The sequence below is a fragment of the Zingiber officinale genome, chromosome 5A, assembly GCF_018446385.1.
Source record: "Zingiber officinale cultivar Zhangliang chromosome 5A, Zo_v1.1, whole genome shotgun sequence".
Classification (NCBI taxonomy): Eukaryota; Viridiplantae; Streptophyta; class Magnoliopsida; order Zingiberales; family Zingiberaceae; genus Zingiber; species Zingiber officinale.
The window spans coordinates 128,792,139-128,817,834 of NC_055994.1; the positions used below are offsets into that span (position 1 = coordinate 128,792,139).

At 38.7% G+C, this 25,696-nt stretch overlaps 3 protein-coding genes across 6 annotated transcripts; 2 read left to right on the plus strand and 1 right to left on the minus strand.

Moving 5' to 3' along the window:
* The first annotated feature begins 85 nt into the window (after nt 1–85).
* LOC121980002 (patatin-like protein 2) lies at nt 86–1,897 on the plus strand. The gene is made up of 6 exons (XM_042531975.1): nt 86–235; nt 338–519; nt 726–915; nt 1,019–1,180; nt 1,272–1,574; nt 1,643–1,897. Exons 1-6 carry the CDS (start codon nt 86–88, stop codon nt 1,895–1,897), a joined length of 1,242 nt encoding a protein of 413 aa, XP_042387909.1.
* Nucleotides 1,898–3,596: 1,699 nt separating this feature from the next.
* On the plus strand, nt 3,597–19,298 carry LOC121981721 (phosphatidate phosphatase PAH2-like). 3 transcript variants are annotated; one of them, XM_042534400.1, is made up of 13 exons: nt 3,600–6,628; nt 6,974–7,050; nt 7,173–7,529; nt 7,624–7,697; nt 8,676–8,760; nt 13,005–13,091; nt 13,220–13,292; nt 15,265–15,308; nt 17,827–17,955; nt 18,048–18,146; nt 18,313–18,514; nt 18,791–18,930; nt 19,007–19,298. In XM_042534400.1, the coding sequence occupies exons 1-11, from the start codon at nt 4,204–4,206 to the stop codon at nt 18,367–18,369; spliced, it is 3,507 nt and encodes a 1,168-aa protein (XP_042390334.1). In that variant the 5' UTR covers nt 3,600–4,203; the 3' UTR covers nt 18,370–18,514; nt 18,791–18,930; nt 19,007–19,298. The 3 variants fall into 3 exon arrangements, with proteins under 3 accessions (XP_042390335.1, XP_042390334.1, XP_042390333.1); XM_042534399.1 differs by having other exon boundaries at nt 18,313–18,930; XM_042534401.1 differs by lacking the exons at nt 13,005–13,091; nt 13,220–13,292; nt 15,265–15,308; ... (3 more) ...; nt 18,791–18,930; nt 19,007–19,298 and having other exon boundaries at nt 3,597–6,628; nt 7,621–7,697; nt 8,676–8,741.
* A 223-nt stretch (nt 19,299–19,521) lies between these two features.
* LOC121981722 (UDP-glucuronate:xylan alpha-glucuronosyltransferase 2-like) lies at nt 19,522–22,641 on the minus strand. Of its 2 annotated transcripts, none has more exons than XM_042534402.1 (3): nt 22,335–22,641; nt 21,634–22,237; nt 19,522–20,604 (listed from the first exon to the last, which is right to left on the minus strand). In XM_042534402.1, the coding sequence occupies exons 1-3, from the start codon at nt 22,527–22,529 to the stop codon at nt 19,697–19,699; spliced, it is 1,707 nt and encodes a 568-aa protein (XP_042390336.1). In that variant the 5' UTR covers nt 22,530–22,641; the 3' UTR covers nt 19,522–19,696. The 2 variants fall into 2 exon arrangements, with proteins under 2 accessions (XP_042390336.1, XP_042390337.1); XM_042534403.1 differs by having other exon boundaries at nt 22,330–22,466.
* Between the last annotated feature and the right edge of the window lie 3,055 nt (nt 22,642–25,696).

Consider the following 25,696-nt stretch of genomic DNA (forward strand, 5'->3'; position numbering starts at 1 on the left):
CATCTCTATTATTAACAAACGTTGTTTTGGTTCCTTTCTAGCCTGTTACTCAATTCGTTCTGCCCAGCGTCACTAAATTTGTACCATGACAAGCAATTCGACTGCAGCCGCCTCTACCTCAAATAACCCTCCGCCGTGTTGTGGGAAGAGGATCACCATTCTCTGCATCGACGGCGGCGGTGTTCGCGGCCTCATCCCCGCCAGGATCATCGAGTTTCTTGAAAAGCAACTTCAAGTGTGAATTCGATCGAGAATATATATATGCTTGCAGCTCTTTTTTCCTTGCTGAATTATTGAATGCATTCTGAGAGGTCGAAGTTGATTCTTGGTGTTGCAGGAGCTTGATGGAGGAGAAGCGAGAATAGCCGACTATTTCGACGTGATCTCCGGCACGAGCACCGGCGGGCTCATCGCCACCATGCTCGCAACTCCCGACGAGAACAACAAGCCACTCTTTGCCGCTAAGGATATCGTTGACTTCTACCTGCAAAACTGTGACAAGATTTTTCCACAGCACAGGTTAGAATAAATTTAATTAGTAGCTATGACATGAATCACAAAAATACACAAATTACAGGACTGCAGAAGAAATTGACGAAGAAAAAAAAATCGAAACTATGTCGATAATCTCATGTTCTTTACTTTCTATCTTTAGCTATATATCTGCTCAATTCTTTTATATATAGGAATCAAAATTAATCCATGAGTTTTTCTTTCTATTTTAGGGCCGGATGCCTCAATCCAGCATTAAACCTGCTGGATGCGTTAACTGGACCAAGATACGACGGCAAGTTTCTTCGCTCCAAGATTCAAGAACTCTTAGGCGACAAAAAACTAAGTCAAACGTTGACCAACGTTGTCATCCCTACGTTTGACATCAAACTTCTGCAGCCCGTCTTCTTCTCAACATTTGAGGTTGAGATGGATGATAGATCAATTCATCTTAATAATATTTTTTTTTGTTTTCTCCAAATGAGTTGATAGATATAGGTGATGATCGTGCCTACTTCTTCCGCAGACACAGGATATTCCTCTGAAGAATGCTCGTTTATCGGACATCTGCATCAGCACCTCCGCCGCCCCCACATACCTCCCAGGCCATTGCTTTGAGATCCGGGACGATCAAGGCAACACGAGGAGCTTCAACCTCATCGACGGCGGCGTAGCGGCAAATAACCCCGTATATAATCCACGCACACACATCTAAATAATCTACCCATTAACTTATTATCAAATTCTCATATGTAGATGTGGTTGTTAATCGTGAATAGACTTTAGTCGCGATGAACCAAGTGACGAAGCAAATTCTGAAATCGAACAAGGATTTCGAGTCGTATAAACCGGTGGACTACAGTCATTTTCTGGTGATCTCGATCGGGACTGGAGAAGCTAAGCAGGAGGAGAGGTATAGTGCCCAAGAGAGCGCTCGATGGGGATTGCTTGGGTGGTTGTACAACAGAGGGAAGACGCCCCTCCTCGACATTTTCACGCAGGCGAGCTCGGGCATGGTGGATATCCATGCGTCAGTCGTTTTCCAGGCACTGGAAAGTGAGGGCCACTACCTTCGCATACAGGTAATCGACTGATCCTCTGTAAAGTTGCGCCAAGTCGATCGATTTTATCTAAAGAGATTGAATGGCAGGCCGATACTTTGACTGGCGTTGAGGCTTCGGTGGATAATTCGACGAAGGAGAACTTGAACAATTTAGTTCGGATTGGGGAGAATCTGCTGGAGAAGCCGGTGTCGAGGGTGAACTTGGAGACTGGGCAATCGGAGCCGGTGGTGGATGGAGAGGGAGCAACAATGTCGAACAGGGAACAGCTTGTTAACTTTGCCAAGAAGTTGTCACTTGAGAGGAAGGGAAGGCATGAATATTTAGCTTCGTCCTCATGGTAGTTGTTTGCTTCAATATTGATCATCAAGCATCATCAGTAATGAATTCTGTCCATCGGTGCATCAATTCATCCGTGATTTTTTTTCCTTCTCATGTACAATCTTTTCCATCAACAATAACATGTATGTTGTGAAAAAAAAAATGTACTGTCCATTGCTTCATTGTTTAAGCATGTTTAATATATCCTCTGCCTATGTGGCTCTCTTCCATTGGTTCAAAGATACGATACAGAACTTAAATGCAAGGTTCCCACAGCTTATTTTGGATAAGGACTTCGTTCCTCAATCACGAAGGGAAATATTAGGGAGAAGATGTATTTCTTCGGCTGCATGCTATTATAGCATTATGCAAAAAAAAAAAAAAAAAACACTTTATGCTGAGTTTATCTTCTTTTTCGACTTTTGTTTCATTTTTATTCCCATCATTATTTAGAAACAAAATGCCCATGAACACTTCTAACTCTTTTGAGAGAATCTGAAACAAAAGCTGAATCAGAGGAAACGAAAGATAAAGGGTGGATAGAAAACCGTTTTCAAGTCTAAAAGGAAGCGTAGTACTAAAAGGACAAGAACGCACAGTTGAGATTTAACTTGTCAGCTTCCGAACTGAAATCTAAATCGATTTAACTGACATCTTAGAGAAGTTGCTAAAAATCATCAAAAGTTGAGATTTTGAAGAAAAATTGAATCTTTGCAGGCAATCTTCTTGCAGAAATCTTGTTCATCGCATAAAGTTGACATATTTCTCGCGGCTAAAAATTCAATTTATATATATTTTTAGCCAAAGGCAGGATTTTTCATGAAGAATCGCTTTTACATGATGGAGGAAATTTTCGTGAATCAGGTAACAGAATACAGAGGAAAGAAATCTAGCTATCAACTTGCATCTCCTACTTGGACAAGAGGAATTACTATCTAAGAATTAGATTCACTCTTAGCTCTCTGGCTCTCTCCTACTTTACACTTCTCCCACTCTTCCTGCCTCTATTACTGCTCCAGAAAATTCAAGTTCGAGTTAGAAAACAATAGTGTGCTGGTTTCAGATTTTGATACTATGCTTTGAACTGCAAGACTCTTCATATGGCTTTTCATCGATGTGAACACTTACGGCAACCATGCCGAGGATCTACTCATCTACTCCGGCGGTGAGTTGCATCTCTGTGGAAGGAGAAGGAGAAGGAGAAGGAGAGCGAGCTGCGAAGGAAGGCAGAGAAGGGTTTAGGGTTTAAATACGGAAGCGGCTTAGGAGCGACACTTGATATGGGCCATCGGATAGATAAGAAGAGGAAGCGATGACCGTTGGTTTGTTTTGCCAGGCCCCTCAAACCGCGGTTTTCGGACTGTTACAAACTCGGACCCGGTTTATGGCACAATGTCACTTGGTGCATAACTCGATGAGTCGGTGCAACTTCGATTTAAAGTTTTTAAAAAAAAATTTGTTTAAAAATATTAAATCTAAATAAGCAATAACTCAATTTAGAAATAAATAAAAAAATTTGAAACGTAGAGGAATTCCCCAAAAAAATTAGATTAAATTATGAGGTAGTATTTTGCCTGTGTTTGATTGGTAGTTAGGAACAATAATTAATTTCTAACCGGATGGATCCGAACGAATTGAATGACGAACAGAAGGGTCAGGGCTGTGGTCGATTCGAGCAAAATAAATTAGAATAAATCCCACGGACGGACGCCTTCCACCCGCCACCTGATGATGTGCTGCTCCTTCCTTTTGATGAGATTTCTCATCCCTTCTTTTCTCCTATTCGCGTTCAATCCAAGACTAACAGCTGAGATCGATCCGCGTGCCCTTTTCGACCTCGGAATTGAACGGTAGCATGGTAAATTTGAGATAGTTTTGATTGAATGAAATTTTTCTACCCTTTTTCGGTGTGGTCGCATTTATTCCATCGAGACCTTGATTGGAATATGCTTCGATTCCTTTGCTCGTTGACGACCTCAATCTTGCGCCATTATTGACGGCGTCGCAGTTGGGGCATTTGGATCCTGTAATTGTATCTCTCCTTCTCCTTCTTTGAAAAGTTTTTTTACCCCTGTATTAGACTTTTATAAAGATCGAATTTTTCCTGCGATCTTGTGGAGTTTCTCCATTATTAGTCCTTTCGTCTCGTTTCCGTCTCGGTTCCCGGTACGTATCCTCGAGTTCCGGCAATACTTGAGATTCCCAAGCGGTCGAGATTAATTGAAGGTCTGATATTCCGGATTTTGAGGGTTTGTTTCTTGACGTCTCTTCAAGTCTCGGCGGTAGGCCAAATCTTTCATTAGCGCCAAAGAAGGAGTCTTTGGAAACGATGAATGCTGTCGGGAAGCTCGGCAGTTACATCTCTCAGGGTGTTTACACCGTCTCCGGCACCTTTCATCCGTTCGGAGGAGCGATTGACATCATCGTGGTCCAGCAGGAAGATGGGAGCTTCAAGTCCTCCCCGTGGTACGTTCGGTTTGGGAAATTCCAAGGTGTGCTTAAGACGAAGCAAAATGTTGTCAGAATATCCGTCAATGATGTTGAAGCTGGGTTCACTATGTTCTTGGATGGCAAAGGGGAGGCCTTCTTTCTCAGGGACGCTGAAGCTGGAGAGGCAGAACTTGCCTCGTCACCGCCAACTTCGGGGGATGAAATAGAAGGGATGGCAAAGAATGGACCATATGAAAACATTCATAGCTTTGAAGTTGATGGTGGACGTGATGGAATTGCTAATATTTCAAGTCAGATGAGTTCAAGGAAATCTACATTTTTTGGCTTCATGTTTGGGCGCAAATCAATCAAGGAGAATGACAAGAGTGGGGATATGGGGAGAGTGAGTTCATTGGAGCGTGCTGAAATAGCAGCTGATCTCTTGGAAATGAAGTGGTCTACTAGTATGATATCTAGTAACCTGAAAGTGAATAACGCCCAGGTAAACATACTCAATAACGATGATATGAATGTTTATGTTGCTGATGAAGATCATCACGTTACACTTTTGCCAAAAGACCATTTACTTTGTGATGAAAATCTTAATTCTCATAGTGAGAAAATGGATGATAGTTTAGGGACACAAATGCCAAGTAGATATTATTCGGAAATAAAAAAAGATGACGACCCGTCATGTCTAGGTGTCAAAGAGGAGATAAAAAATGCATGTACAGAAGAAAACTATGGTGAACAGAACTCTGAAATTGTCCTTGGGAATAAGAACCTTATTGGTGTTCAAATTTGTGACTTAGGTAATGCTGAAGCTGAAGTAGACCATACTCTTATGAAAACCAGGTTGATTGAGAACTTTGATGAAACAGTCTCTCATGAAAATGTTCAATTATGTACCATGGAGGTGGCAGATTCATCACATAGGAATGAATCAATCTCAGAAGTAGTAGAGGTGCAATCAATTGACACTGACGCCAAAAATCCTGGTTCAGCTTCATTTCACGATGATACATCTCAATCTCATCCTGGAAGTGGCATGGATGTGCTGTCAGGCATACCTTCATTTGAAAACAGGAAAATCAACAATGCTTCCTTCATCTATTGTGAGACTAGAGATACTGCAAATATTAAGTTAAATACTTCAGATGAAAATTGTCCTGAACATATGACCCTCCTCTTTGGTGGGATTGAGCCTAGCAACAGTGGACCTCTTTCTGATGTAAGTAGTGTGTCTCCTGTAACTTCACCATCCAAATCAGCTGCATCATCAGTTATAGGAGTTTCAAATGTTTGCCTTGAGCATAATTTGGAAGCATCCAACTCCAAAACCAGCAATTCTCTCGTGTCTGAGAAATCTCAACATGGGTCCTACATAAATGATCCAATGGAGATTTTGTATGAGAATGCCTTATACACTGAATCAGATCACATTCTGAAATCTGAACAAATTTTACATGCTCTTCCTTGTAACCCTGACGGTGCCATTGTTGTTGAACCTCTTCATGAAAAAGAAACAGTTCAGAAATTTAATTTTGTTGGGTGTTCCACTGATTTGAGGGAACAAAAAGCTTCTGGAAACCTATCTTTTTCTAGTTCCATTTGTAGTGATACGTGTGATTCTGCTGATGTTGCAGAATCACATAATGTTTCTGTACATCCCAGTTCCTGCAATTCAATTAATGTATATCAAAACACGGAAACAGTTGATGCATTTGTTAATATGACTTGGTCTTTTTCTTTGGAGGGGGCAAATATTGATGGGGATACTAGCAGCATGCCTATAGAAGCAACTCAATACAATATTCAATATTCTAAGAGCTCGGACGATGTCCAATTTCCATTTAGTGGCGGTGAAGATTTTAGCACTGAAGAAATTGGCACCAAGCTATTAAACATTGAGAAAGTTGCTATAACCAACACACCAACAGATACAGGAGAATCAAGTGAGGCAGAGCAAGATTTGCTGATCAAGAAACATAAACTGCCCCCAAGTGGAAGTTCATATCACACCCTATCTCCTTCTAGCCCAATAATTATTCCAGGCTGCAATCCATGTCATGGAGAAACTAGCCTATCATCAACATCTTTGCCCATCATTCGTAGCCATATTAAAGAGCTTGAAAGATATTATGTTCATCAATCACTGAGTTGGTCACCAAATTCAGTGGCTGTCAAGCATGAGCTGGATGCACATATAATCGAAGATTATAGTTCTTTGGAGTTGAAGGCAGAGCCTCAGAGAGACTGTATAAATAGAGAGAAATCAACTGGTACTGATCCTGCTATTTCTGCAAAGAATGAGGAACAGGAAGGTGCTATGTCAATTGCTTGGTTTATCAATACTTTTTTCCTTTTACAAAATCCATATCTTAAATTTATACTATATTTGAAATTCTAACTACGTCTGATTTGCAAAACTTAAAATACGTGTAATAGGTCTGTCATGATACAGCATGTTTTCTTTTTTCCTTAAAAAAGGACCAGAGTTAGATGACCTTAAAACATACATATTTTCTTGACTTGAAGAATTGTTCATCTAAGTGCATGCTATTTCATCTCATCATTTCAAATATTTATTTGTGCACAGTACTAGAAGCAAGTATATGATTAGTTATATGGTAAATTATCTGAATGATAGCGTAACATGTTTTTTGCAGGGTTATCACTCCATAAGAATGTCTTGTTTGAAGGTACAGGAACTCATGCAGCTCAACAAGTATCTGATGCTGAAAAGGTGTAGTGAAATTTTGTGCCTTTGATCCTGCATATGTGAAGAATGAAAGGCTTGTTGTTAGTAAATAATTTCCATTCAATAAATCTATACCTATTACATTGGTTATGATTTGTTTTGGCCAGGGAAAATTGTCTGATCCTCTTGGTATGACACCAGTGGATGAATCTGTGAAAAAATACGGAACTTCAAGAAGCCTTGCAGCATCTCGAGGCAGTTGGAACCTATGGCCTTTCTTTAATAGGTCCAAGACCATAAGCAATTCCAAATCAACCCCTGTAGGAAAGATGGAGATGGCTGATGATCTGGCTTTCAGAAGCACAGGAAACATGACTCTGGAAAGTAGCGCTCCGAAAGAGAAGGGATCAAAGAAGCTTCAGTCATTAACTCCGACGACTGAAGAACTCGCTTCCTTGAATCTTAAGGAAGGAAAAAATGTGGTTAAATTTAATTTTTCTACTCCAATGCTTGGACTGCAGCAGGTTTTCCCATCATTGTTTTTTATTGCTGTGCATACAACTCGTTGTCCGTCTTCTCATTCATTGAGAAGATACTTAATTCTTTCACATTCAGTAGGTTGATGCAAGGATTTACCTTTGGAAATGGGATACACAGATTGTTATCTCAGATGTAGACGGAACTATTACCAAGTAATAATTATTTGAGCTCTTACTAAAAATGCTTGTGTTGTTTTCCTTTGTAGCAGTTAATCTGTTTTTCAGATGTCTGCTGTAAGATAGCATCCATCCTTGTAGAAGGAACTGGTTTGGGCTGAAATTTTGCACATAAACTCTGCTAAATGCCTGCATTTTTCTCATTGGCATTGCTTTGTTTCTAGGCTCCATCTCTTTGATGTTAACTAACTTGACTGATATTACTAGAATAAAGCATCACTTGTTTTTTTTATTTTTGTTTTTGACTTTCTATTCCATGTGCTATAATCCCCCGAATAATGCCTTTCACGCATGCGGTTTTATTTTAGTTTAAGTATACTTGGTTATTATGAGCCACATGACAATTGTGCTAAGCATTGCAAACATCTAGTTACTAGCGTGTTTAGGCCCATATAATGGACCCGAGCTCTTGCACTCCCCCATTCTGCGATAGAGTAGTGTTCATGTGCACTCCAACACGTTCATGATTACCAAATTCAATCCAAGTATATTGCATCCAACGTATCAGTCTCACTGATAGGTCAAGCACAGTCAAAAATAACACATTATAAACTGCTATATGGTGCATCATTATCCTAATGGGCTAAGGCTCTGTCCGCAATTTATCATCACATCCTAGACTATGTGAGAATCCTTGACTATTTTGCCTCACATCCAGAACTAGTTGAACGGATAGTAGAATCTCCATGACCACAGACAAAAGGCAGTGCACTCGTGCTTTTTCATTGTCACTTTAGTCCTGAAACAAATGGCAGCACACACAAAGTTCATTCTAAATTGCACAATATTTCATATTTAGTTAAGGCAGAATTGCTGTTGAAACATTAAACACTATTTTTCTAATTCTTTAAATGCTATAATCATTATTTTCTATCTCTCTAAATGTTATAGTCAAAATTTTCTTGGGTATGTAGCTCAACAACTTTTGTATGATTTTTCTTTCTTGTTTCACAGATCAGATGTTCTTGGACAGTTTATGCCTTTGATGGGTGTAGATTGGTCCCAGACTGGTGTCACTCATTTATTTTCTGCAATCAAGGTTCGCCGATATTTTTCCTCTTTTACTGCATTTGGAATTTGGCATGTGGAAACCACAGATTTAGTTTTATTGTTAAATTTTCTTTTGATGTTAGAAAAGTATGGTTGAAATGTGTATTACAATGAATGTTAACTTACCAGGCGCAACCGCTGGCCCAAAATGTTGAAGCCCAAGTTTATAGCTAGTCTTTTAAACTTGTTAAGCTTCTTCATTAGCCCCAATTCACCATGTGCAACTATTTTAGGATGGTATAATCTTCCCCATTTAAGGCTTGACATCCTGTTAAGGCCCAAACTCTCAACTTTAACCCAAAATCCTCACTATTCAGTAGCATGTGTGGCCCAATAGTGGACACGCAAGTAGTCCTTTTCAAAATCTCTCCATGTTTTGGATTGGTCTGCTTTGATACTAATTGTCCTACACTGGGCCGCTTAAATAAGAGAAAGGACCAAACCCAACTACTTATAAACCTCTTTTTGTTATCTAAGTCATCTTTGACATGACCATCTGAGATTCTTAGAATTTATTTTTATTGGAGTAGTGTGCAACAATAAAACCAAGACTCTCTCTCTCTTGCTTTTTAAGGGGTTCTTATAAGAATTACATAATGCATTCCATTAGACTTGTCTATCGTTTTAATCTTTAAGATAATAAGGGTTGTTACCCTATCCTGGGAGTTCATTATCATTGGGCTGGTGTTAAGAAATTCCTAGACTTTCCCGTACTATGTAGCTTATGAACTGCCAAATTCCAGTCAGAAAACTTCATACTTATTGAACACAGATGGGACTGTGAGGTGCTTCTATGTTTATTCTTCTTCTTGCCCCATTCGTTATCATTGTAGTGCTTCCTTTAAAATTAGTGGGGAACTAAACTTTCCCATCCAAAATTGAATCTAAGGGTTTTAAGGAATGAATTTCTCCTACTGCACTAGAAAGAAGAGATGCTACTTTATTTGTCCATTTTTGCACAAGTGGTTGTAACATGATTGAACCTCACAATGGTTGGGTTCTATTTTCCTGGCACTTGTTCAGTTGTTCTTGCTAGCAGGTTCAATATCCTGTTGTTATGACTAGATAAAAGAGGGAAGTTAAATTGTGGAGTTGTGGGGTAGGGTGCATGGGGGTGGTGTACCTTCATGTAACAATTTGAGGAAGATGACAAGAATGCCTGGTAAGAGATAACCCAACCCATTTACATGACTGGGCTATAATGGGTTGTGATGGGTTTGATACCCTCTCCCATTTAAACACGATTCATTTTACTTATTTGAGCACAACACCTTTTTAAGTACTCAAATATGACATGTCACCTGATAAAACATTTATTCATTGTCTTGGTATGTTTTTCTGTTTTACATTTGGGCCTCCCAACATGGTTTTCCAAACACGGGATGTCACCTCAGATGATCCATTTATTCAGGTTGTAAATTTTGATTCCTTTATTAAATGGGCTATGTTTAGATTAGCTTAATTACATTGTAAGTTAAGACGGCATGACCTGTTGACCTGAATTGCCACTCCTATTGACAACTAAGTATACATTGTAGATCTGGGGGATGAGTTTCTACTACTTTGACACCATTTGACAGAGCACTAGGATAGATCATGTATTTGATGTAGCTCCGAGATATATATATTTTTTAAGAAAGGTAAATAGTTTATATATCAAATGAGAAGTTACATATTATACGCATGCAAAGCGATAGGTGTGCGTCTGAATCTTACAGAATATCCTCTCTGTAGGGATCTTTTGCGAAAAACAATAAATATACGCAGCAGAAAAACTGATTCCTCTAAAGATCCATGCAAATACAGTATACAAAGTTTGATAGAATAACTATCTTTGTTGCGTGAACGGTGCAATTCCGGCAACAACTTTGATTCGGCATATCTCAGCACAATCAGGATGGTCACGCCTGTTCGGTATCCACACGAACACGTTCCACGTTCGTCGCACGAACTCAGTTTTGAAGAAGAATCACCTTCGCTGTACTAGCAACTTGGATGGTTCGACCAAGAGAAGAAGAGGAAGGCTAGAACATCATCATAAAATGCATTACAAAATAGCTTTTGTACTCATCCAATGAATACAAAAGGTTTTTGCCTTTTGGCCTCCTTTTCATTAATGTCACATTAATCTCGATTAATGGATATTAATCCTCTTTAGTGGTTGAGTCTAATTCGGATTAGACTCAATCAAATAATCTAATGGTTGGATTCATTTGAGTCTAACTCAATAAGTCTAATTCGGATTAGACTTAACTGTATAATTTTAGGGTCCATCATATTTTAGTCAAACTTAAATAAACTCATCTCTAAATCAACATGTTCTCTATGTGTGACCCAATAGATTAGTCTCTAAAGCAACATTTTAGATACATAAACAATGAGTGACATCTCACGAGAATGTCAAGATCCGATCTAACCTTTTTGTGTCTATGATCTTGTATAACTTGGTCTTTCTATCCTTGATATCTAGATTGATCCATGAGGTATAGACCATGTCATCCTTTTATCAATCTTTGTGTTTCATAATCTCTAAGTAGACATACTTAATCAAATGAATTCAATATCTCATATTGACTTATTTGAGCATGGTCATGCATTTTAGTAGTCCTACTTAATCAAGGGGCTCACAGATATCACTTAGGGATAGATCTCATCTACATCACTCATATACCTCCGCATAACTTATTGCATTCCCAATGATTGACTTTATAGTCCACCTTGTTATAGGTAACGTTTGTCGATACCAAAATACACAACTCCTTATGTAGGGAACCATAGTGACTTCAGGTCCAAGGACTATTCATACTCATAGTCGCTATGAGAATGTTTATGACACTCATATAATGATCCATGAAACATTTTCATGGCGGGTCAATTTGATACATATTCTCTAATATATACCCATATGTCAACTTGATATCTTATATTTATGACTTGTGAGATTAAGTCATTAATTGACCTACATCCTAGTCTTAACGCATTAATATTGTCCTTGTATATTAATACTTGACTAGGAATAGTTAAGAGTAGTGTTCTGTATATATATCTACAGTCTTTCAATATCAATTCGACCAATTAATATGTTGTAAACTGGATGTTATTGTATTTATTCATCTGACATAGATCTGAAGTAATATAATAACCATAAACTTTGTCTTTTATTAATAAAATATGATACAAAAGTTTTCTTGTCAATCATCTCATAATTGGCTCTAAGGGCTAATACTAACACTCTCAGCATCAGGAACATCTCCCTCAAATTGGCAGCGATTACGTGCTTGCCATAACAAAAATACCTGCACGACATGCCCAAGTATCTAGCTCTAGTCAAGTGGCCATTGTCTTGGTATCTCCGGAGAAAGACCTCTAGCATTCGCTTGGAGGTGCTCATCTCATGTCATAGGTGAAGCCAAGTCTGCACCATGTCCCAAAGAGCAATGCTAATGGGTCACCGAAAGAATGTGTGATCTAAAGATTCATCCTCATGCTTGCATAGAGGACAGGTTTTGCATGGTACGTACTCTAGCTGATCCTTTGTGCGTAGGTGGCCCTGTGCAAGGAGCCATAGCGTGAATTGATGCTTGGGCTCACCTCGTGGACGGAAGAAGTTGTATGCAATTGTTGTATGTCGCTGATCAACGCTAAACAAGCAGGCCAACAGGGTCTGTGCCGGGAACCAGCTCCGAGATAGATTGTTTGCATTAGTTGGTGATCTCACGAGAAAGGAGGGTTTCTCATAATGAAAATTGTATCATTGGTTGATCGTATAGAACACTTGAATAATGAGATGTTGACCTCCTTAACTCCTTTATGGGTTTTACAATAACCTGGCTCATAAGATAGATAAAATGGACTAGATTACTTGGAACTATTAATAGCAGAAACAATAAACCTGCAGTCAATCATAGAAATAAAAAATATATATATAATTTAGTCCATCTACCATTTCTTGTATTCACCCAATTTATTTTTAAAATGACTAATTTTTATTTGCATCACTTGAGCTGTTTGGTAAGCTTCCATTTTGATTATGTATCATCAAAATTTATTTCTTTAAGATGGTGCGTTGCTTGGAATGAGTTTTATAAATTCCTACATTTTAATTTTTTGTGCAATTAAATAGCCACATGATATCATTTTTTAGTTTTGATTCTTGGTAATTGTATTATTTCAAGATAATATGATGATCTAGTTCAGAGCACTTTAAACAGAATAAGTTTTCTTTTTCTTCAGGAAAATGGATATCAATTGCTCTTTCTCAGTGCCCGTGCAATTTCACAGGCTCATTTAACAAGACAATTTCTTTTCAATCTAAAACAGGTAATAGACAAGATCCTTAACGCTTTAATTGTTTGTAACTACTACTTATGCTTAAGTAATGAGGCAGGACTCAAGAGGAAACACTTCCTCATCTGTTCAGGAATCTAAAAGTATATTTCAATTTGCAGGATGGAAAGGCTTTGCCTGATGGCCCAGTTTTCCTATCTCCAGATGGCCTCTTTCCTTCACTTTACAGGGAAGGTATTGGACTTGAACCTCAAATAATTTTCTTTTTTTTGATTGAGACAGATATAATAAATCTTCTTGTTTCTTTTTTTTATCTATCCTTTCCTCCCTTGTAGGAGCAGTTCCTGTTCAGTGCAATGAAATTTGATAATAAATAGGACAGTTCAAAAATTAAGTATCTCTTGATTTATAGATGTATATGGACTACATATTAGTTTTAGTCTTTTAATCTTCTATCAGATATCCTTATAGATAAGCAGTCATGGTCATTTTGGTGGAGAAATATTAGTGTACTTATTTAGTGGTCACGCTCACGGGTTTTATTATGTAATGAATCTGTGGAAACCGTTCAAGAATGGTAACAATGGTCACATAACTGAATCATATATCTTGTTTGTTTATCTTCAAAATTTCATAGATAAAATTTTCTCAAAATAAAGGCTGTTATGCTAATTCACCCTAAGTGGAAATGAATATGATCAATTATATATTAGTAGAATATGAGTTGGACAAAATAGATCCCTAGACAAACAACCCTTGAAACAATACTATTATTCCCTTCTCAATCACTTTTAAAGGATTTGATGACATTCTTTCAGAAATTAAGAATATTATTTGATCCATTGGCCATTGCACATATTTGTGGAGATGTTGCTATTTGAACAAACCAAGTGGATCACACTGGCTTTCTTCCATGGGAAGAAAACAAATAGGAACTAATTATAATTATTAAAGCTCAAGCAGCAATTCTCAAGTAGGCATGGTGAAATTACAGTCCAACGAAATATGGCAACCTGTTAGCTGCAGAGTCACATAGCACCTGTAATTAAATACGGCTCTTTTTCTAGTAAGTTGAGTTAATGACAATACAGCAAAAGATCTTTGCCTTAAGGACTAGCCAAGAGTTCAGGATGCCAATGTCAGCAAGAAGTGGGTAAAGCCATAAAGGACCTTTTTAGAATTAGATTGTCACTGGAGGCAGCTCATCAGCATAATGATCTGTCAGTCATTTATCAGAGTATAATGGCTCAGATCATTCAGTAACCACGACACTATGAGAATATATGAGATAGTAGAATTGGACATGCCATGGAAAGCCAAGATTAAGCAAACATGCTTGGTCTTATGCATATGTATTCAAATGAGTTTTCAATTTTGGGTAGAAGCTTTAATTGTACATAGAAAAATTTTATGGCTTAATTTCTTACAACTCTGAGTGTCTCGATTTATATCTTAATAACTATTTTTTTTATATATTATATTCTTAAGAAACATGAACATGGCATTTGCCATAAGTTAATGTTGAGCTTCATAAAGAATCAATTAGGAAAAAAATGTTACATTAGTATGACTTTCAGTTATGAATGTCCTCAGTTGGCTTGACAAATAACCAAATAGGACCAGTATCAAACATCCATCAAATCTCATATACATTATTTGTCAGTTACGGAAGAGGGGAGAAAGAGAAAACTGATATAGGGACAAAATTGTCTTTGCATTTGAGATATTGAATCTTCTTATTTGTCTGAATGGATAAAATAATAAACAAAGACGAGTGTAACTTGAAGAAATAGGTCAATCTGATTAAAAAATAATGTTTATTAATAAATGTAGAAGGCCTTGCTTGTAGATCTGAAAGTTTATGTCAAGCATTATAATGGACTTTACAAGAATCCGTAATTTCATGACTTGGAGAGTTAAGCATTCAGCTTATGCCACTGGCTCACGTGATCAATATGGTTCTATAAAATATCTCTTTTTTGATTGTCAACACTTTATGCCTTAAGTAGAACAAGTCAAGATTCATCTGCAGAAATATGCTGTAGACAAAAATTAATTCAATACTTTATCAGAAACAGATTGTTAGCTTAATGGGGTCGCTACTAATGCCCTAGAAAAATGGTCTTTATGCTGCTTTTTGAGAAATTGAGTTCAACTTGTCAACTGTATCAATAAAAGTAATAATTGTCAACCTTGTTGATTGCAGTTATTAGAAGAGCTCCTCATGAATTCAAGATCTCATGTCTTGAGGTTAGTCATGTGCTCTTATGCTAGATTTTATCTGGAAAATTTGATTACTGAATTGTAGTTTTTTCTTATGTTGATCTTCGTTGTATAACATGGAATGCCTAAAAATAGTCATTTAGTGTTTGAAAGTACTATGCTATGTGTGGATCATCAAAAGTGGTGTAGGTCTTTCAGAATTTTGAATTGTATAGCTAGCTTTTCACTTGTTTGACCCACTTGGATGTGTATATTACACGCATTAAATTGTTATCCAGAAGTAGCTTCTCCATCTAGGTAGAAACTTAGTCTTGTCACAAAATGAAGGAACCTGATACTTGGTGGTGCATGCCCCTTTGACTCACCGAGTACACTATTGACAACTATTTTCAACTTTGATATCATTTTATCTCATGTTGTATTAGAGTGATGCTTGTATTCCTATCTTCTTTTTAAATATGTTTTGATTCCCATTCTTTAACTTCCACCACTTATTTCTAGGAGTCGTGTATATTTTTCTTTTATTGATACTATGATTAAGGCGTATATTCAACACTATTAATCTATGTTGGGTAGTTAAACTTTCTTGAAGGATAACTTTAGAATCATTACAAATCGTTCTATCCCTCTTCCTAAAAATTAATTTGTGATTTATTATTCTCATTTTTGAACGTGACAAGTGTTCTTCTTTTTTCTTAAAAAACGTATTAGCTAGTATAAGATCATATGCTATCGTAAAATCCAATATAGTTTTCCATTATTCATTTCTTGTTCCAAACTCATAACCCCATGCACCCTCTCATATTTCTTAATTTTCACTTGCATGTCGATTTATATCGCCTCCTATTAAAATCATTTCATTTGGCGGAATGTTTTGTAATACCTCATCTAAGTCGTCCCAAAATCATGATTTAGTTTCTTCATCTAATCGGACTTGAGATGTATATACGCTAATTACGTTCACCGCTTCTTTCACCACTACTATCATTCTATCCCCCTTTCTAACTACTCCAACAACTTCATCTTTTAACGAACTATTTACAAAAGTACCCACTCCATTTCTTATTTTACTTTTTCCTGTGTACCAAACTTAAAACCCGAGTTCTCGATTATTTTTGCCAACTCGCCTACCAATTTAATCTCTTGTACGCACAAAATATTAATTCTTTTCCTAATTATCATATCTATTACCTCCATTGCTTTACCTATGTTCCATGTTCTAAATCTTAAACTATTAGTTTTCCTATAATGTTTGTTCTTATCTCATTTGTGGTGAGAACTCTTGTCTATTTAACATTACACCCAAGTTCTCATAGAGATGTAGCAGTCTTTGCTGATATGTTACAATAAGATCCGCAACGCGAATTTTTACAGATTTAACACTATGCCTGAGTTATGAAAATGTAGCAGTCCTTGCCGAGACGTTACGACTCTGCAAGGTGTTCTTTTTAGAGAACAACCTAACATTAGCACAATAGTTTAATGGATCCATTCATTGAGCATTTGTCATAGTTTTTTGCTGGCTGGTAACTTAACGCAACCCTCTTCCTTTATCTGAGCTTGGGACTGACCATGACTTGGTCGCCATGGGCGGAGTTAAAGGAGAAAAAAAAAATTATTTGATACCAAAGGTTATTTTTATCTATATCTTTTGGAGGTGAAAAAAAAAGATATTACGGGAAAAAGTAACTGTATCTCAAAAAGTATTTGGAGCAGTGGACAAAGGAAAAGGGAGGAAACAAAAACAATTAGGAAAATGGTGAAACTTAGGTGCTATAACCAAGTTTTATTCAAATTATGATCTTTCTGTGTAACTTGCAAGTGCATTGGTTATTCAAGAGAGATTGAATTATTAACTGATATACATTGATTAATTCATACTTGAAGCAATTCCCCTCTACACAACCTATCTCATTCTTGTATATCTCAAGGAGTAAAACTTAGGTTGGCTGCTGTAGCTAGTTTTTTCTTGAGTGAAACATGTTTGCCTTCAGTTATTTCAATTGGAAATATTATAAACCGAAACAAATCGTTGTTAGTTTTGAATGCAATACTATTAGGAGATTAAGAATATGAAACATAATAATGCATCATTGATGATACGATAGCTTTGGCTGATCCAGTCAGCAAAATCTATTTTTGATTAATATATACCTCGTCAATACTAATTCCATAAGTGTTACTTCAAAAATAAATTTCTTCAAGTGTTAGTTGTTTTCTTTGTTAGTGTTTCAATAAACTTTTATTAAATTGGTTCATTAATTTCTCATGTCCTGATTTGAGTAGTTTGTCAGAACTTAGACTAGCTGAAGAATTAATTGCACCATTTTTCTATACATTCATGTTTCTTTTACTAATCTTGTGGAAAGCAACAAAAAAAGAAAAGGAAAAAAAAAAAAAAAAACTTCTTTCTTAAAATGCAATCTAGTTCATCCTACCCTTTGTGCTTTGTTTGTGCAATTAGACAGTTCATTAACCAATTGTTACTGATCTGAAATAGTCATACTTGGAAAAGATGTCAAAAGCCTCCTCTGACATATTTCAGGTTATCAAGTCGCTTTTCCCACCTCGTTGCAGTCCATTTTATGCTGGCTTTGGAAACAGGGACACCGATGAGATTAGTTATCTCAAGGTTGGAGTTCCACCAGGCAAGGTCTTCATTATCAATCCCAAGGTATAAGTCTAAGATGCACAGATCTATGTATATGTTTTCTGACCCTGGATAAGATTTTTTGTTCTTTTAATGAATTATCTTTACATTCTCAGGGTCAGATTGCAGTAAATCGTGTAGCTAATACAAGATCATATGCTTCACTGCATGACCTAGTAAATGGAGTTTTCCCAGCAGTGTCCTCATTTGAACAAGTAAAAATTCTGTGAATTATATACAACTGATACTTCTTCCTGACTCATTTCAACTTGTGAAATCGATGAGTGATTTGGTTCTAGTACCAATTCATCAAGAATGGTGCTTCGATTACACTTTTTTAATTATTTCTTATACTACATTCTACATGTTTTTTTTCCTCAGGAGGACTATAATTCATGGAACTATTGGAAATTGCCTCTCCATGAAGTAGATATATGATCCTGACATCAATCTTTTACACCACAAAGGAAATTGGCACATGAAACTCTGACTGTCGTTGAAAGGGTTTTAGTAAGGAACTGCCGTTTTCTCATTTCTATCGCTGTGAAGATTACAGACTGATCAGAATGACAAAGCTGGAAAGGTGGTGCAAGTGCAACTATACACATCAAATAATAGAGAAAAATGAAATTCATGCATTATTTGGATGGCATAGATAGTTTACTTCATTTGGGAGTTTGACTTTCTTCTCCTTTAGTATATAGAGTATGAACTGACAATGTTCAATCTAGGTAGGTAAACTAGGGTTTACATATACACAAGATGTACCATATAGGAGGGTGATAATAAACTGTTTTAGTTCGATTCGTTGTGCCCAAATTGTCTTATTTTCTGCTAACTTATGGAGAACCTTGGACAGCTGAATAAAGTTTGGGATCCTTTCTGTAAATATCAAACACTGGCTTAGGCATACACAGTATCTTTATCCTTTTCATCTTTCATGTTCAACTCCAAGACTCATCAGCTGCCTAGCAAAAATCCTGAAATGTCTCAACTATGGTAAGGCATTGCCGTGGAACTCATTTACACACATATAATCTCCATTTTTTTTTATTGAATATGTGAATTTCTGCAGGCAATTTACTGGTTATTGATCAACGCATTCTACCTAGTGGTTGGAGTTGGGCACTGCATGTAGACACCAGCAAGTCAGAGACGTGGATCATTGGTTCACAACAAATATATGCATATAGTATGAGGTTTACGGCCAATGTAACTCTTATTGTACACATTAGCTACTTTGTGACACAAAGGTAGTAGAATTTTTGATGTACTAGAAAATGGATATATATCAAGTTTATTCTACGTGGGAAATCCACCATACTGCCATAAAAAATACAGGAATGATCTTTTCTTTGTTCAACTTATTCTAAGCAGAATGTAAGTGGTGTTGTATGTTCACGTAGATGGTCAAAACATTGTTCTGATTCATAGGTAGTTTCCAATGATAAATTCTTTGCTGCAGATCGTTGCCATTTTGTATCAGGAGCTTGGATGAATGTTTAGTGGATTATGAACTGTACGACCTGTAAGTCAAGATCTTTCTGCTCAATCTATTTATAGTTTCTATTCGAACGCAGATTCTTAATCTATTCAGCAAACAGTTTCTTTATTTAGCTATTTCATGATCTCATCTCTTGTTCAATTCTATTATTCAAGCTATACAAGCAGTGGCGTACGTATCATCTATCAAAAAAAATTCACATGCGCGTCTCATACCATTCATCTCTATCTACATTCGATTCATAGATCGAATCAAAATCAATCAATGCCTCCAGTGGCCATCCGGCAAGCGCATCTCCTCCGCCCAACGTCGCTCCTCCTCCAGCTCCGCCCGCCGCGCTTCCGTCATCCGGCAGAACGGCCGCAGCACCTCGTCCATGGCGTCGTGGACGCTCCACCACGTGGCGTGCGCAGGGTCGCTGGCGTAGCTCCTCTGGTCGCCCACGTTCCAGTTGCAGTCGTACTCTCGCCGGCAGTTCCAGGGCTTGATGCCGAGGTAGTGGATCGCGTACAGCTCTGGCGGGTCCGCGGCGAAGAGGCGGTTCTTGACGCTGGCCTCCGCCGTGGTGTTCGACCAGATGTTCTTGAGGAAGTTCACCCGCCGCGGCAGGCGGTGCCACCACACGAACACCTCGTTGAGGAACCCCTGATCGCCGCCGTTGTACGACACCACGTCGGCGCGGCGGGCCATGAGGGCTCGAAAGGTGCAGTTCGATGGCTCGATGACCATGACGCCGGAGTTGAAAATGACGCCGTCGTTGCCGGCGGCGGAGATCTGGGGGAAGTGGAACAGGGGATCCAGGTTGCGGAGCACGAGGATGTCGGCGTCGATGAAGACGAGCTTGTGGTAGTCGGTGAGCTGCCACAGTCGGAGCTTGCTGTAGTTGTACTCGTTGTAGGTGCCGCGCTCCGCGCGCGGGTTCCGGATGCGCTCGATCTCCCGCAGCGACCACCCGGCAGCCGCCAGCGCCCGCAGCTTCTCGCCGGCGATGGAGCGGTCGTGGAGGAGAACGAGTTCGCGGGTGGACCCGGTCCGCCGGATGCTGTGCGCCAGCGCCACCGCCCCGCACACGTACGCCTCCGACGAGTGGAGCACCGTCACGTAGGCCTCGCGGCGGCCAGCGCTCGCCGGCGCCGCCAGCTTCGACGCGTCGTAAACCACATCAGTTCCTGCGAATCAATAATAATTCAACTACTCTTCTATCATTCACCAATCTAAACACTATACTACAACAAATCTCAAAGTTTTAACCTGCAATAACTTTCTAATCCTTTACAACTACTCTACAAATCAAAATTTCAAATAATTGAGATGGTTCTGCTTTGCGTAACGACGAAGCATGCAGCTCTGCCGCCATGTGGCGTGTTTAATGCAGAATTAAAGGAGGGATAGGGCTCTGTCCTGAACACAGTACTAGTTGTCGAGCCGTTTAATAAGCAATTATCAGCTTACTAAAGACATCTAAAGTAATTAAAGGAACCGATTTTTAGCGGAGACTTTTCAGTTTATCTCAAACATGCAGTTATATTGGTGCCGATTCTTCATGAAAATACTTACACAGTTTGGGAGGAAACAGAGCAGAAATGAAGATTTTGATTTCACTTCAAGTAAAAGTATGATCAATCAAACCAAGTAAATGACCTGATTTCATGTGTCATATGACTTTGCTTTCAAGGGTGTGAAGATGGATCATGGATCAAGCTTAGCAGTCTCCCATCAGAAACATTAGTTGAGCTGTTGCTTTCATGGAGTTGCATACAATTGGAGGATTACATTAAAAGCAAAGAAGAAAAATCCAACGCTCCGCATTGTTATGAAGTCCTTACTATCTCAAGGCTTAGTAGGTCCTATCCGTTAATGCCACCAACAGCCATATTAATTATCTCCCTCACTGTTCTATCATTGTCTGTAGAAACAGAGTTTCTTTTCCTAGTGATTCGAGAGGGATTGAGCCAGAGCTTTGACTGCCTTTTTTTTCAGTATATTCATTCGACTGAATTTTATTGCTATTTCCCATAAAACCAGTGCAGCCACTGAGTCCTAATCTTAATGGCCATTAAAGCTCATGGTGATGAATTATCAGAACTCAGATGTAAACGAAATGACAATAGTTTTAATAATTTGTTCTTGAATCGTATCAAAGATTAGTTTTTGAAGCAAATGATTGATAATTAGTAGATTTGAATAGTGTTGCAGACCTTTTTCCCACAGTGGCATGGCGAGATTGCAGGAGCCAACGGGGAGCGCGAGCTTCTCCTCCAGCCTCGCAGCCTCCGCCGCGTAGACCCACCACTCGCCCTCCCTCGCCACCACCTCGTCGCACCGGAACACCTCCATCATCGGCGGAGGCGCCGCCGCGCACGCTCGCAGCGCCACCCTCACCCTGCCCCTGCTGTCCCTCCGCCCCCGGCGCGCCGCCACGCTCGCGGCCGCCAGGTGCACCTGCAGCCGCCCCACGTCCCGCCCGCCGCGGCCGCCACACGGAAGCAGGGCTAGCACCGCGTCCACCTCGCCCGCCGGCAGCGCCGGCAGAGGGATCTCCGGGCACGACGGCCCCTCGTTCTCCTCCTCCTCGTCGATCCACTCCGGGAACAAGTCCTTCCACTCCAAGTGCTCCGACACGGGCTCGAACGCCACCGCCACGGCGGCTCTGCGGTGGACCCCCCACTGCTCTGCTTCCTCCTCCGCCATGTTCACCAGCGCCACCCTCGCGCCGCCTCCGAGCGCCTTGAGGAAACTAGGCGCCGCCGTCGTCTCCATCGCCGTCCGGTTCCCTTTCTTCAACAATCCTCCTCCTTCCGCCTGCGCAACATATACTTGTTTGTAAAATTGCGATTCCAAATGGATCCGCCGGTTTCTTCATAACGATCATGCGTCAAACGGTGAGCACTCACCTTACCTTCTTCATGAATAGACAACCACCCCGGAGCGCACAGTTTCCCGAGTCGTCGTAGAACGAAGCAGGACGGAGGAGGAGGAGAGCGACGTAGGCGAAGACGAAGAAGCTGAGGAAGGCGACGTTGATCTTGATGACCAGGGCTTTGGATGCCACGGCCTTCATCGCTGACCCCCCTCCGAAAAAACACATCGCCATTAATGCGCACGCAAGCGAGGAGTAGTTCTCAGCAAAAGGCAGGAGAGGGGAGAGGGGAGAGGGGAGTGGCTACCCTTCAATCCAAATTTATAGAACCATCTTTACTTTAAAATTTTTAAGTTGGGCCTTGCCGTCTGCGAGTGAATGCAGTTATGCAGGTGGTGAATTAGGGATGAATCGAATACATAGGTGAAATTGATAGGGACTTATTTATATTTCAACTTAAATTAAATGAATAATTTTGAATATATATATTGATACGAAGAAGGATTCCATTAAAAATATGTCAAAATTAAGGAAGGAATCAAAGTCAGCTTAGCTAACCAGTTATGACCATGCGGATGGTATGTCCGAGCAAACAAGCAATGCTAAATGAGCAACTTGAGATTAAGAGACAAACAAATAGGCATTCCTCGATCGTCATTTCTGTTGAACCGGAGACAGTGTCCGTTCCGATGAGAGGCAATCTTCGAACAACAAAAAAAGTTAAGTAAAGGGAGATTATTCTGTGCAGCACAGTTGAGTGGGGTGTGTCCTAACCGAGTGGCCACCGGTTGACCTATAATGGGACCCACCTACGTATCTATTGGTGTCTTTTTAGAGGTTTGTGTCACTGACAACAGAGCATACTCCACAGGTAAATCGTACGATAGAAACTTCAAACTTGTCATATCATGGATTTACATGTTTACTTAAAGAAATGTGTTAAAGACATTTTTAGTCTTGTATTTTCCCAAGACGCTTGGGAAAACATGCACCTACTTTGATATGAGCGCAGACAATACAGTAACATTATAAAAGGGGTTCTCATCTACAGACGGAGGTATGCGCAATTTTATTATTCTACGCGCTCTTTATCACAACATTTTTGTTATTCTCCATATCACTATAAATTAACGTGAGCATCGGAGGGTCAACGCTAGGAACTCATTTCCAACGAGCACTAACGTTTTTGTGTTGCAGAACCACGTGGAGTGTTCACCCTATCAAACTTTTATACGCACACAGACGCCGGGGGGAGGGCGTAAATGATATCTTCGGTGTTGAATTTGGACAATCAGGATAGGCGACGCTCACAAGCAAAACACCCAGGCCGGGGCTCGTCGATCCTAGTTGTCCAAATCGAACACCTAGGATATCAATTTGCTATATATATAATAATAATAATAATAAATAACTTATTTGTTCACATAAACTAAAAATGAATTGTGAGGGACGTCTGGATTAGAGGTGCAAATGAGCCAAGACATTCATGAGCGGCTTGGTCAAAAACTCGACTTGAGCTTGAAGTTGACCAAGCTCGAGCCGATTTGATTAGGAATCGAGCTGAGCTCAAACAAGTCAGTAATAATATATATTTTTATTATATATAATATATTAATTTATTTATTGAAAATTATTATAAAAAAAAAAAATCGAGCTCGAACCCATAATTAAATATCGAGCTCGAGTTAAGCTCAACTTTACATGCTCAAGCGAGCTTGAGCTTAAGTCGAGTTAGTATAAATCGAGTTTAGACGGGCTCGAACTCGTTTACAGTCTGTATGAACATAATCCCTTGTTACATTAAATAATAAATAACTTTCATAAATAATATTCTTAAATTATGCTCATAAAAAAATTATCAAACTATTAAATAAATATAAAAAAATACATAAATTTTATTATAAACTCAATAATCAAATTAAAAGATAATCAATTTAAAATATAAAAATTTTAAATAATAATAATAATAAACTAAACTAATCAAACAAATCTAGTCAAACTCAAGTTTGAATTTAGTCGTTTAGTGAAATTGTGGGTTGATGGCAAAACGTTATGTCATATCACATGATTTATTTGAACGCTCAATTAATTTCCATCATATCTAAAATATATGGCTAATTTTATTATTCTTATAATTTTATATATTTTTTATTTACAACACAATATGCACAACTCTCTGCTCGCCTGTCTATTGGTCTGGGCATGGACTCAGAAGAATCGGTGATCAGTCATTCCATAAAATAAACTGAAATTGATGGCTAATCATTGAGTACTTTTGGATCAATAAAGAGATTGTTCATTGTAATTAAGTTTTATTTCATAGTCTGAGGAAAGAAGAGTCATTGCTTTTTTCTTCTGCAATTTGCAGTGAAAATCTCCTCCAATGAAGATTAAGTAAATCTGAAAAGCCCTTGAAGAAGAAGAACAAGAGCATGAGTGAATTCAGAAATATAATGAGAAAAAAAAATCAGTTGTGCAATCTCACACGAATGCCGACGATACTGAAAGATGTTATTTCTCAGCAAGATCCAAAAGATGAGGTTTGGTGCCTGGTAATGTTGGTGAAGGGCGACATCAAGTTGATACTGATAAGGCCCTTGGCTTTTAAGAAAGTGGCTAGGAAACAAGGGGCCCTTGTCTTTCTCATCTCATCTTCCCTTTTACTCCCTTCAATATCTTTGTCCCTGTTCAGAGCTTGGGACATGGCAACCAACTCCAGTAGGTGAAGCCTTGTATGGAAAAACAAGGAGAATGCAGTTGGCCTGTTACAAGTGTTTCTCGAATGCCCTGTCTCGCAATTAGGAATTAGTCCCCAAAAAGAAGAAGAAGAAGAAAAATGATAATTTCTACAAATATCATTGCTTGAGGATTTAGGGCATCGGAATTTAAAGAAGTTTCTGAAATTAAAAAGTTGAAGAAAAAAGATCTGATCATTATGGATGTAAGATTTGAGATTTGTAATTTAAGAGTATTTTTAAAATTTCAAAAATGTTCTTTCATAGAATATGAGTGAATCAGTAAATAATTATATATAAAAAAATTATAACGCAGGGTTCATAAAAAAAATTATAGGAAGATTTTTTATTATGGAGAAAGTGGTAGATTTTTATACGTTTGTAGAGTACATATCTTTTAGTTCACAAATCTCTGATTTTTTTCTAGTCCCTTTCGTAATTTGTAGCGTCAGATTGCAAATCGAAATACAGTCAATATTGACTGCGATCTCTCCTGAGTTCATTTTCCCATTTAGATTATAGTTTTGGATCGAGTTAGGAGGTCAGAGACCATCGATGGTGGGCGGGTTGTCTCTTGCTCGGTACCATATAATCCATCTACCGCCGATGGTTTCCAATCATCTGGCTCAACCTAAAACTATAACTTAAGTAGAAAGGGGGACCCAT